At 43.0% G+C, this 12,899-nt stretch overlaps 1 protein-coding gene across 2 annotated transcripts in view; it reads right to left on the reverse strand.

The window, feature by feature from the left end:
• Positions 1-12,899, reverse strand: part of LOC145349349 (nectin-1-like) — a 77,970-nt gene that overhangs the window by 64,600 nt on the left and 471 nt on the right. For both annotated transcript variants that reach the window (XM_080197864.1, XM_080197863.1), the window contains exon 2: positions 9,628-9,966. In XM_080197864.1, the coding sequence (XP_080053990.1) occupies positions 9,628-9,966 (339 nt within the window). The remainder of the gene's footprint in view (positions 1-9,627; positions 9,967-12,899) is intronic.

Genomic DNA, 12,899 nt, shown 5'->3' on the forward strand with positions numbered 1-12,899 from the left:
CCCCCTCCATCCCATGGAGAAGCACGGAGGCCCCTGGGTAACTACAAGGAAGATGATCAGCAGGTGCACAGCAAGGGGTCTTCCATCCATAAGACATGGTCAGTCCTTCTGATACCCCTTCCATGTGAGCTACATCTTCAGCAAACCGAGGAGAGTAGCACAACACCCATGCTGCCCAAAAACAGACCTCCAAGGAATGCCTGGCTCCCCAAAGTCATCTCAGACAACAGGGCATGGAAGTCAATAGACCACCTCATTCATCGCTGTGGATCCTGGGGGGAACCTAGACTTAGCTGGAGGATGAGGAAAAGTAAGAGATTGGAATCTATGGACATGGGTAAACTTTGGAACTTGTAAAGGTAAGTCACCAGGGTAATAACAAACAATTGCATTAAAAGTTACATTGATCACCCATAATAAATGCCTATCTGCTCTTACGTCAGTGGGGCATGCTCTGCCAACGCCACATGAGGCAGACAGAGTACATACACCTGTCCTCTTGGCCATCAAGTCTTGGGATGGGACTTGGATGTGGAAATACCGACACAGAGGCAGGGATGCAACCAACTGCACCACTCGACCTCCTTAGCTCTGGTGCAATGTACCATAAATATTCTACCTCACTAGGTTCTACAACAGTGTTTTGTTCTTCCTGTGTGAGCTCAACAGTCTTTGTCATATCTGCACTGGATCAGGTGGAAGTTTGCTGAAGCATGAAAAGCTTCAGGAACACAAGGTGAGTAATCAGCAACTGCCCAAACATTTCTGATCTGCATCAGGTACTGTCAAGGTTCAATGGAATGTGGGGGAAAAAAAATGTCCAGTTTCTGGATGTCGCTGGTTTTTGGGTGGCCTGATTTGAGGTATTCTATTTGTATCTAACATTACATGTATGAACATCCCTGAGATGTGCCGGTTTTTGTTAAATAATTCCCCATTGCTTCAAACTGTTTGAAAGTAGGTCTTTCAGCAGAGTTCATTAAAATATCCACTTCACCTTTATCCCTTGATTTCATTTTTAAATTCTCTGCCAAGTTTTAGAAAAGATTGGATTTTTAGATAGAAATCCTTAGACTCATTAATCTGACCTTACATCAGGAACAAGTTTTTTAAAAAATTCCTTTAGGGTCAAAGAATCAAAAATTCCAAAATGTGATTAAAGAGTCTTTAAATCTGCTGGATAGGAGGGCTCTCCGAGCTGGAACACTAATCCAGTTTTTTGGATTTAATCTTCGACATTTAACTTCAGGGCTCACTGCAGCCATGACCTTTCTCTATAACAACAACCAATCCTGAAACTCTCTGGGAGTTCCCACTGAAAGTTACAATAGAAGGCGAGAGAGGACCAACAGGGTTTCTAGAGCCTGTGTGTGTCTGTGAGTTTTACCACCAGTTGGCAAGCCTATGAAAGCAGCAGAGAGCCTCAGCATAAGTAGTTTATAAATCATTGTACGAGGAAGCCTTTAGAACATAAAAGCCAAAAAGAGCAGTCAGATCAAAAATAGGAGGAGGCAGCCACTTGGCCCTTGGGCCTGCTCTGCTATTCATTATGATCATGGCTGACCAACCAACTCAGAAGTCTGATCCCGTCTTCCCCCCATATCCTTATATTCCATTAACCTCAAGTGCTATATCGAACTGCTTCCTGAAAACATTCAAGGGGTGCTCTAACAAAAAAATTTGAAGTGCTGAATGAGGAGTAAACGAGAGAGCTTTTCTTTTGGCGAGCTGAGAAAAAGCAATCTGACGTCAAAAGGAAGTGCCAGGATGCGATTCGCGCAAGCAGGGGATGGGGCAGAGCCTAATCTTGCTGTGAAGCTGGCTGTTGAGCTCTCGCGGAGCCACTGCGCAGGCACCCTGATTTCTCAGGGTACTGGGAGATCTCCTGTTGCTCCCCAATACCCCTCCGCCCCCCAGATATTGGGACCAGCAGCATCCGAAAGCGATAGCGTCCAGGACTCACTAATTATATTTAAATTCTGTAATGAATATTGAAATTGGCTTCGCCAGAAAAACAGAGCTGGTAAGATCACAAGAGACGAAAAACTGGACGCAATCCTGATTTTTTATCTCTCGCCCGATCTTACCAGCTTTCCACTCTGATCAACCAGGCAACGTGCCTTAATGACTATAAACCAGTGGTTCTGACATCCATCATTATGAAGTGCTTCGAGAGGCTAACCACGGCACCGATCAATTCCAGCCTCCTGGACTGCCTGGATCCTCTAGTTTGCATGCTGCCCCAACATATCCACAGCAGATGCCATCTCCCTGGCCCTGCACTCAACCCTGAAACACCCAAATAAAAAGACACCTATGTCAGACTCCTATTTACTGACAACAGTCAGCCTTCAACACCATTATTCCTACGAAACTCATCTCCAAACTCCATGGCTTGGGCCTTGGCTCTTCTCTCTGCAACTGGATCTCGAACTTCTTAATCCAAAGATCACAGTCAGTAAAGATAGGCAACAACACTTCCTCCACGATCATCCTCAACACCAGTACCCCACAAGTCTGTGCTCTCAGCTCCCTATTATACCCCTTCTACACCTATGACTGCGTGGCCAAATTTCCCTCCAACCCAATTTTCAAGTTTGCTGACAGAACCACTGTAGTGGGTCAGATCTCAAACAATGATGAGACAGAATACAGGAATGACATAGAAAATCTGGTGAACTGGTGCAGCGACAATAATGTCTTCCTCAATGTCAACAAAAGAAGATTGTCATTGACTTCAGGAAGCGTAGTGGAGAATATGTCCCTGTTTACATCAACGGGGTGAAGTAGAAAGCTTCAAATTTTTAGGTGTTCAGAGCACCAACAGCCTGCCCTGATCCTCCCATGCCAACACTATAGTTAAGAAAGCCCACCAACACCTCTACTTTCTCAGACTAAGAAAATCTGGTACGTCAACTACGACTCTCACCAACATTTACAGAAGCACTTTAGAAAGCATTCTTTCTGGTTGTATCACAGCTTGGGATGGCTCCTGCTCTGACCAAGACTGCAAGAAACTTCAAAATGTCGTGAATGTAGCCCAATCCATCACATAAACCAGCCTCCCATCCATCGACTTTGTCCACACTTCCAGCTGCCTTGGCAAAGTAGCCAGCATAACTAAGGACTCTATGCACCCTGGACATTCTCGCTCCCACCTTCTTCCGTCGGAAATAAGATACTAAAGTCTGAGATCATGTACCAACCGACTCAAGAACAGCTGCCGCCACCAGACTTCTGAATGGACCTACCTTGCATTAAGTTGATCTTTCTCTACACCTTAGCCATAACTGTAACACTACATTCTGCACTCTCTCGTTTCCTTTTCTATGAACTGTATGCTTTGCCTGTTTGGCGCACAAGAAACAACACTTTTCACTGTATGTTAATACATGAGGCAATAATAAATCAAATCAAACAGATCATCACCCTCAACATTTTAGCTTCAACTACTTGCTGTGGAAGTGAATTACATAGGCTGACCACTCTCTAGGTGAAGAAATTTCTCCTCATTTCTGTCCTAAGCGATCTGCCCTATATTCTCAGACTATGACCCTGGTTCTGGAGAATCCCCCCACCATTGGGAACATCTTTCTTGCATCAAACTTGTCTGATCCTGTTACAATTTTATAGGTTTCTTTGAGATCCCCTCTCATTCTTCTGAACTCCAGCGAATAAAATCCTAATCCACTCAATCTCTCCTCATTCCTCAGTCCCGCCATCCCAGGAATCAGTCTGGTAAACCTTCTCTGCACTCCCTCCGGAGTAAGAATATCCTTTCTCAAATAAGGAGACCAAACCTGCATAAGGTATACTAGATGTGCCCTCACCAATTGCATTAAGACATGCTTGCTCTGTACGTAAATCCTCTCACTATGAAGGCCAACATACCATGCGCCTTTTTTACTGCCAGTTACACATGGCTGCATGTTGCCTGGAGTGTTCTATAGGCTGCTAACAGTCAGAGAAGTGGAAAAGTAATTGATTATCAATAGTGGGGGATTTCAACTTCTCTAACATTAACTGGGATAGTCTTGGTGTGACACCAAGTTTTACAGGGACTGGAATTCCTAAAACGTGTCCAGGAGAACTTTTTATGCCCACACATAGAAGTTCCTACAAGAAAGGGGGGTGTCCTAGACTTAGTTTTAGGTAATGTAACCAGGCAAGTGGTTGAAGTGAGGAAGATTTTGCAGACAGAGATCATAACTGCATTAAATTCAAGATTGTTATAGAAAAGAACAAGGATGGGCCTGAAATCAATGTTCTAAATTTGAGCAAGGCTGATTTTAATAAGATTTGGCTAGAGTGGATGGGGAGCTGACACATAGGTATATCTGTGATGGAAGACGGAATAGTGAGATGCACTCATGAAGGATATAGGGAAAGTACAGGCCCAACGCATTGCAATGAAGAAAAACGGTGAGGCCAACAAATTCAGTGAGTCCTGTATATCAAGGGACATACAGTATTGGTTAGCACTGCAACCTCACAGCACCTGGGACTGGGTTCAATTCCGTCGTTGGGTGACAGTCTGCGTGGAGGTTGCATGTCTGCATGGGTTTCTTTGGGAGCTTTGGTTTCTTCCCAGAGTCAAAGATGTGCAGGTTATGTGGATTAGCCATGTTGAATTGCCCTTTAGTGTCTAAAGAAGTGTAGGCTAGGCAGATTATGATAAATGCACAGGGTTACAGGGATATAGCAAGGGGGTGAATCTGGGTAAGATACTGTTTTGGAGTGTAGGCTTGATGAGCCAAATGACTTTCTTTTGCAATGTGGGGATTCTATGGAAAAAGGGAGGCTTACGGCAAACTTAAGGACACAAAACAGCAGAATCCTTGGATGGATATAGAATGTACAAGAGGGAACTTAAAAAGTAGATTAGGAGAGCAAAATGGGATGGGAACATGAAAGGATACTGGCAGCTAGAATGTGTGGGTTAGGTGGATTGGCCATGCTAAATTGCCCTAGTGTCAGGAGGTCTAGCTAGGGTAAATGAATGGATATGGGGAGAGGGCTTAGGTGGGATTGTGGTTGGTGCAGACTCGATGGGCCAAACGGCCTCCTTCCGCACTGTAGGGATTCAATGAAAATCCTAAGTTATTTTACTAGTATATTTCTGGTTTAAGGATAAATAGGGAAAGAATTTCATCCCACATTCCAAAGATGTGTGGATTAGGTTGATTAGCACCATAGTATATAGGGGTTGGCAGAGTAAATATGTGGATTTAAGGCGATAGGGCCTAGGTGGAATTGTTGCCAGTGCAGACTTGATCAACCAAATGGTCTCCTTCTGCACTTTAGGGATTCTATGATCATGGATGTGGTGTATCTGGATTTCCAGAAGGTATTTGACAAGGCGCCGCACCAAAGACTGCTGCATAAGATAAAGGTGCATGGTGTTACGGGTAATGTACTAGCATGGACAGAGGATTGGTTAACTAACAGAAAGCAAAGAATGGGGGTAAATGAGTGTTTCTCTGGTTGGCAATCAGTGACTAGGGATTAGTATTAGGACCGCAATTGTTTACGATTTACATAGATGATTCGGAGTCAGGGACCAAGTGTAGTGTGTCAAAATTCGCAGATGACGCTAAGATGTAAGATGCGGAGCAAAGTGTGCAGAGGACGCTGAAAGTCTGCAAAGGGATATAGATAGTCTTAACTGAATGGGCAAGGGTCTGGCAGATGGAATACAATGTTGGCAAATGTGAGGTCATCCATTTTGGTAGGAATAACAGCAAAATGGATTATTATTCAAAAGGTAAAAAATTGCAGCATGCTGCTGTGCAGAGGGACCTGGGTATCTTTGTGCAAGAATCACAAGGAGTTGGTTTGCAGGTGCAGCAGGTAATTATGAAGGCAACTGGAATTTTGTCCTTCATTGCTAGAGGGGTGGAGTTTAAAAATAGTGAGATTATGTTGCAACTGTATAAAAAAGGTGCTGGTGAGGCTACACCTGGAGTACTGTGTAAAGTTTTGGTCTCCTTAGTTGAGAAAGGATATACTGGCACTGGAGGGGACGCACAGGAGATTCACTAGGTTGATTCTAGAGTTGGGAGGGTTGGCTTATGAGGAAAGACTGATTAGATTAGGGCTATCTTCATTGGAAATCAGAAGAATGAGGGGAGATCTTATAGAAACATGCAAGATTATGAAGGAATAGATAAGATAGAAGCAGGGAAGCTGTTTTCACTGGCAGGTGAAACCAGAACTAGGGGGTATGGCCTCAAAATAAGGTGGAGCAGATTAGGGACTGGGTTAAGGAGGAACTTCTTCACACAAAGGATTGTGAATCTGCGGAATTCCCTGCCCAGTGAAGCGGTTGAGGCTACCTCATTGAATGTTTTTAAGGCAAAGAGGTAAATTTTTGAATAGTAAATGAATTAAGGGCTATGGTGAGTGGGCGGGTAAGTGGAGCTGAGTCCATGAAAAGATCAGCCATGATCTTATTGAATGGCGGAACATAATTCTTATGTTCTTAGAGGAGGCCATTCGGCTCTTTGAGTCTGGAATGACTTTCCAATAGAGCATCCTGTGCATGCTCTATCCCTGTAACTCCATGTATTTACCCCATTAATCCCATAAACTTCCACATCATGGGACACCAGGGGCAATTTAGCATGGCTAATCCACCTAACTTGCATATCTTTGAACTGTGGGAGGAAGATACTGGGAGAACATGCAAATTCTACATAGTCACCAAAAGTCAGAAACGAACCCTGGTCCCCGGTGCTTTGAGGCAGCAGTGCTAATCACTGCACAATTCTGAGAAATAGAATTACTCTGCCATTGGAGAGACCATCAACATGGTTTTGTTAAGGGTACGTTATGTCTGACCAGCTTGATTGAATTTTTCGAAGCGATAACCAGGTATGCAAATGTATTTGACGTAGTTTTCTTGGATTTCAGCAAAACTTTTGAAAAAGTCCCCCATAGGAGACTGATGCCTATGGGATTTAAGGGGAAATTTGGTAAATTAGGTTCAGAATTCATAGAGTGGCAGGAAGCAGAGGGTGATGGTCAAGGGATGTTTTTCAGGCCGGAAGACTGTGTCCTGTGGGTTCCTGCAGGGACTCAACCGGAAGCAAGAGTAAGCCAATCACCCCTTCAAGCCTGTTCCGCCATTCATTTTGATCATCTAAATCAATATCCTAATCTTGCCTTCCTACCATATCCTTTGATCCCTTTAGCCCCAAGAGCTAAATCTAATTTCTTTTTCAAATCATATAACGTGTTGGCCTCAACTACTTTCTCGGTAGTGAATTCCACACATTCATCACTCTGAGTGAAGAGATTTCTCCTCACCTCAGTGCTCAAAGGTTATCCTCAAACAATGACCCCTAATTCTGGACAGTCGCACCACCAGGAACATTCTTTCTGAATCTACCCTGTCTAACCCTGCTAGAATTTTAAAAGTTTCTAAGAGATCCCCTCTCACGCTTACAAACTCAAACGAAAATAATCCTAACGACTTAGTCTCTGCTGCTACGATAGATGGTGGATGAAACAAAAATTGTTATGGTGGCAAATAGTGAGGACTGCTTTCGGTTACAGGAGGATACAGATGGCTGATTAGATGGGCTGATCAATGGTAAAAAAAATTCAATTCGATAAGTATGAGGTGATGCACTTGGGCAAGACAAACAAGGCAAGGGGGTACACGATGAATGACAGGACCCTGGGAAGAACCGAGGATCAGAGGAGCCCTGGTGTGCATGTAGATAGCATGACATGTGGATAAATTGGTTAAGAAGGCATAGAGTTTAAAAGCAGGGAGGTTATGCTGGAACTACATAAAATGTTGAGCACTCCACAGCTCGAGTATTCTGTTCAGTTCTGGAATCTACATTACAGAAGGGATGTGATAGCATTCAAAAAGGTGCAGAGGTGATTGATATTGCCTGGGTTGCAGCACCTTAGTTATGAAGAGAAATTGGATAGTAAGACATAGATAGAGTAAAAACAATAATTTTTTTCCCCTTGGTATTGACTAGGGGGCATAGAGTTAAGGTAAGGTGCGGGAAGTTTAGTGGGAATTAGAGGAAAAACTTTTTCATCCAAAGGATGGTGGGAATCTGGGACTCATGGCCTAAAAGGATGGTGGAGGCAGAGACCCTCATAGTATTTAAGGAATATGCACTTCTGATGCGAAGGCATACAAGGGTTCGAACCAAGTGCTGGGAAATGGGACTAGAATAGTTAGGTTGTTTGTTTTGTCTGGCACAGTTGTGATGAACCAAAGGCCCTTTTTCTATGCTGTAGACCTCTATGTTGCTGCAAAGCTGGCTTCTTCCATACTAGAGTTTTCTCTGATTCACAACATTTTAGTCTGCATTTGATTCTGTGAGGCTGATTCTTCAATTGAATGTTCCTTGTGTGGCATGGTATGCATTCAAAGCATTGATCAAGAAACTGCAGCCTTGGACTCCTAAAGCTTCCATCAAAGAAAGGGGTTTTGGACCTACATTTTCCTGACTAGGCTCCAGAGTGCCGCTAACTGCCTGATCTGTAATTTGTTCCCCTTGGAACTACAGTCGAGTACAAACTTCCAAAGAAATGTGATTGTTTTTAGAATTTACTTCTTCATTACATTTCAATATAAATTTCCAATTATTCAGTAAATTATGTCCACAAGAAATCTGCATATAAACAAACTTGACATCAAGTTGTGTGTGGTTTGCTTGTGAATACTATCATAAGCAAATTTGTGTATTCAGCTAAAAGTTTTTATAGATCAGCCCCCGGCAATGCATAACATTTTATACAAATGATGGACATTACCAGTATGTTCTTCAATTTTTGATACAAATGTAACAGAGGCTTCAACCATTTCATTTAACTCCGCAAGACACCAGGGTTTTGATGTGCACTTCATCTAAGTGAAGTTCTGTGCTTGTGCATTGCTCCATTTGTAATAAAGGCTGGAACGTTTCTTTAATTATAGAAACATTTGTATTTTTATCACATCCTGAAGGTGTTGCAAAATGTTTTCAGGTAATTAAATACTTTTGAACCAAAGTCACTGCTGTTAGGTCAGAAGTGTAGGAATGAATTAGTGAAGATAACGAACAGATGATCTTTTTTCATGATGTTACTCAGTGGGTAAATATTAGTCAAAACACTGAAGAGAACTCACATTCTGCTTTGAAACAGTGCTATAAAATCTTTTGGTGCATATGAGGGGACTGTTAAAATTCTATCCAATAGACTGCACCTCTGTGCTAGGGGCAGCACAGTGGTTAGCACTGTTGCTTTACAGTGCCAGGGACCTGGGTTCGATTCCTGGCTTGGGTCACTGTCTTTGCATGTTCTCCCTGTGTCTACATGGATGTGCTCTGGTTTCCTCCCGCATTCTGAAAGACGTGCTGGTTAGGTGTATTGAGCTGAACAGGCGCCAGAATGTGGCGGCTAGAGGAATTTCACAGTAATTTTTGTTGCAGTGTTAGTGTAAAGCTTACTTGTGACTAATAAATAAACTTAAAAACTTAATAATGCAGCATTCCCTCCATACTGCATTGGAGTGCCTGCACAGATTTATGCTCAAGTTAGTAGCATCTTCCAACTTGGAGGTAAAGTAACCATATTAATATTAAAATCAAATATCAACATGCAAACTTGCCATACCTGTCAAGGTTAGTTGTATTTCTTCTTCAAAAGGCCCATCAGGGAATAACGTGAAAATGCATCTGTATATTCCCTCATCTTGTAATGTAAGATTTCTAAAATAAATTGATGCATCTTTGGCATTTTGTCCAACATAGCTAATTCTTCCAGCAAAATTTTCATCAAAATGGTGGTATTTTCCATTTCTGAAATCAGCTGTAAAGATGTTCAGTTCTTGTCGACCACGCATTAGTTTCCACATAAATTGTGAGATAGCTTTGTTGGTGGTAATTGTACACGGTAGCAGAGTATTCTCGTGTAGGGTTCTCACAATCCATTTACCGTTTGTTTTTATTGGACCTAAAAACACAATAATGTTACTTTTACAGAAGTGCAAAACAATAGCAGGGAGAAAGAATTTTAAACAGTTGATGGAAGCAAGAATACAGGCCAATTAAAATGTCCCACGTGATACAGCCACAGATTTTCCAGTTTAACATTTAGTCCAAACGTAGCCCACTCTTATGAGCAGCTGCTGAAAGTCATTGAGATCTCTCCTGCCCAGACTCTGTTTGATGTGGACTCTTTACAAACTGACTTTAAAAAGTGAGTACGTTGGAATCTAGAAAAACAGCTGCAGACCAACATAATTGATGGCAAGGTTAAATGACACTCATCGTCAGGGGCTTAACTGTCTATACAATATGACAGCACTTGAGATATTAAGAGGTTAACATTGCATGCAAACTCAAAACTTTCGAGTTGATTTCAAAGTGACAAGGTTAAGACATCTGTGATTAACGAATTTGCCCTTTAACAGTTCTTTTTCTTTCAACATAACGATATTACAACCTTAGACATGGTTAACCTGACTAGAACAAAAGGTGTCTTGTGATTAGCTATATTGTATTAGAACGCATGTGATCATAAGATTGTAAAAGCTACATAAACGGGGACTGTCCCATTATTCAGCGTATCTTTGCCACCTGGTTCCTAGCGCTAGGTGGAAGTTAAATAGTAAAGGTTTGCCAGCTTGCATATGTAAGAAGAATAAAGAACTTTGAATTGGACAGAGGTTGGTGTTTGTGTTTGTATCAAGGATGGAAGAGTCTCGCAAGAACAAACATAACAATTGGTGCTGCGAGCAGGGTTCCAAAATATACATATGTTCTCTGAGGTGGACTGAATAAGCGATTATCTGGGTGCTGGTAACGTGAGACAGACAGGCCCATAAGGTAAGATTAACCTTGGTCTCTCTCACTGAACTAATACCCAGTTGACCCCTCGTCCCCAAAGGTCCTGTACTGATGGAACCCAGAGACGACTTACGTCCTTGGACACTGACTAGTCCTAAACCGGGAGGTTAGAGTCCCCCAGATGCCCTGGTGGTTGGAATTCCCAGGTTTGTGTATTAAGAAACCGGGCAGTTTGAGTCCCCGGTTGCCTTTTGTGCCTTGGGTGGTTAGAGTCCCCTGAGTGGCCTGGAGGTTAGATTCCCCAAGTTTATTCAGTAAGAAAGTAGAGGGTTCAAGTCCCCCACATGTACCTGCAGGTTACAGTCCCCAAGTACCTGGAGGGTTCAAGTCCCCCACATGGAGATGTTAGGGGTAAGTTTGTCACTCAGAGGGTGGTGAGTGAGTGGAATCGGCTGCCATCGGTGGTGGTAGAGGCGAACTCACTGGGGTCTTTTAAAAGACTTCTGGATGAGTATATGGGATCTAATGGTATTGGAAGTTACAGATAGTTCTGTGGCTTGGTAGGTATAGATGTGATCGGAGCAACTTGTGGGCCGAAGGGCCTGTTTGTGCTGCAGTGTTCTACATTCTATGTAGCTGGTGGTTACAGTCCCCAAGTTTATTCAGTAAGACAGTGGAGGGTTCAAGTCCCCCACATGTACCTGCTGGTTAGAGTCCCCAGGGTTATTCAGTGTCTGGAGGGTTCGAGTCCCCCACGTGTACCTGGAGCTTAGAGTCCCCAGGGTTTTGGTATATTAAATCCGGGAGGTTTGAGACCCCCAGTGGTCGGGGTTTGAGTCCCTAGGTTGGTAGAATTTGAGGTTCGAGTCCTCTGAGATGCAGTAACGGATGGGAATTACTAGGGAAATATTATAAATTAATTGGCAAGATGGAAAACTGATGAGAGAAAATCTACGGTTGAGCTAATAATTTGAGTAGTTTTTGTATTTGTGTGATTGTGTGGTCTAGTTGTTGAATGTAAATGGTTGTTGTTCAGAGTAGGAGTTGATAAAGCCTATTAGTCCTTGTGCAGTATTTATTGTTTTCAGAAAAAAAAAGTAAAATGGTGGCAGTCAGCTGAAGTTGGAGATGTGACTACTTGTGCCAATCGAAATGAACTAACTGAAAAATCAAAGCTGGCCAGCTGGGAGGATAATGCACACAGGAGGGGGATCAGTGAATGTGATGATGGAGGGAAACTCAAAACTTGGGAAATGTTGAAGTGGGAATGTGAGAAGCATGAGAAGGACAGAAGAGATAGAGCGGAACAAAAGAGGTTGGAAAGGGAGATACGAGACCGAGAAAAAAGGACTAGAGCGGCAGGCCGAACAAAGGAAAGTTAAAAAAAACGGAGGTACCTCCTGACATATCTGGCATGCCATTGTTGTTCGAAAGTACAAAGTTTTTCTTCTGCTTCACTGTTAATCCCGCCACTTTCCAGATTGCTCCCCCGATGACCTCCTGCAATCCCCTCATGATTGCTTATCTCAGAACCACTTTTTGACCTTGCCTCATCCAGATCTTACTGACTGTCCGTTACCCTCTCCAGACCTTATCTTGTATGTTGACAGCAGTTCCTCTCTCTCTCCCTCTGGGAGACCCATTTCTGGCTACTCAGCTATAATGTGGAGATGCCGGCGTTGGACTGGGGTAAACACAGTAAAAAGTCTGACCACACCAGGTTTAAGTCCAACCGATTTATTTGATAGTAAACTCACAAGCTTTTGGGGTTTGTCCTTCGTCAGGTGAATGGAGAGTTCTGGCCTCAGACAGAGCATACAAAGCATAGTTTACAGATTACTGATTAGAATGTGAATCTGTACACCTAACCTGCTGTTCAAGTCCTAAAGTGGCTGATAATGTGAGTGGAAGGAGCACTGATCACAGGTTAAAGAGATGTGTATTGTCTTCAGACTGTACAGTGTGAGGTTTTGCAAACCCAGGCAAGTCACGGGGGTTACAGATAGTGCGACATGAACCCAAGATCCCTGTTGAGACCGTCCTCATGTGTGCGGAACTTGGCTATCAGTCTCTGCTCAGCGACTCTGCGCTGTCATG

This window comes from Carcharhinus amblyrhynchos, chromosome 10 (genome assembly GCF_965287045.1).
Source record: "Carcharhinus amblyrhynchos chromosome 10, sCarAmb.v2.hapA, whole genome shotgun sequence".
Classification (NCBI taxonomy): Eukaryota; Metazoa; Chordata; class Chondrichthyes; order Carcharhiniformes; family Carcharhinidae; genus Carcharhinus; species Carcharhinus amblyrhynchos.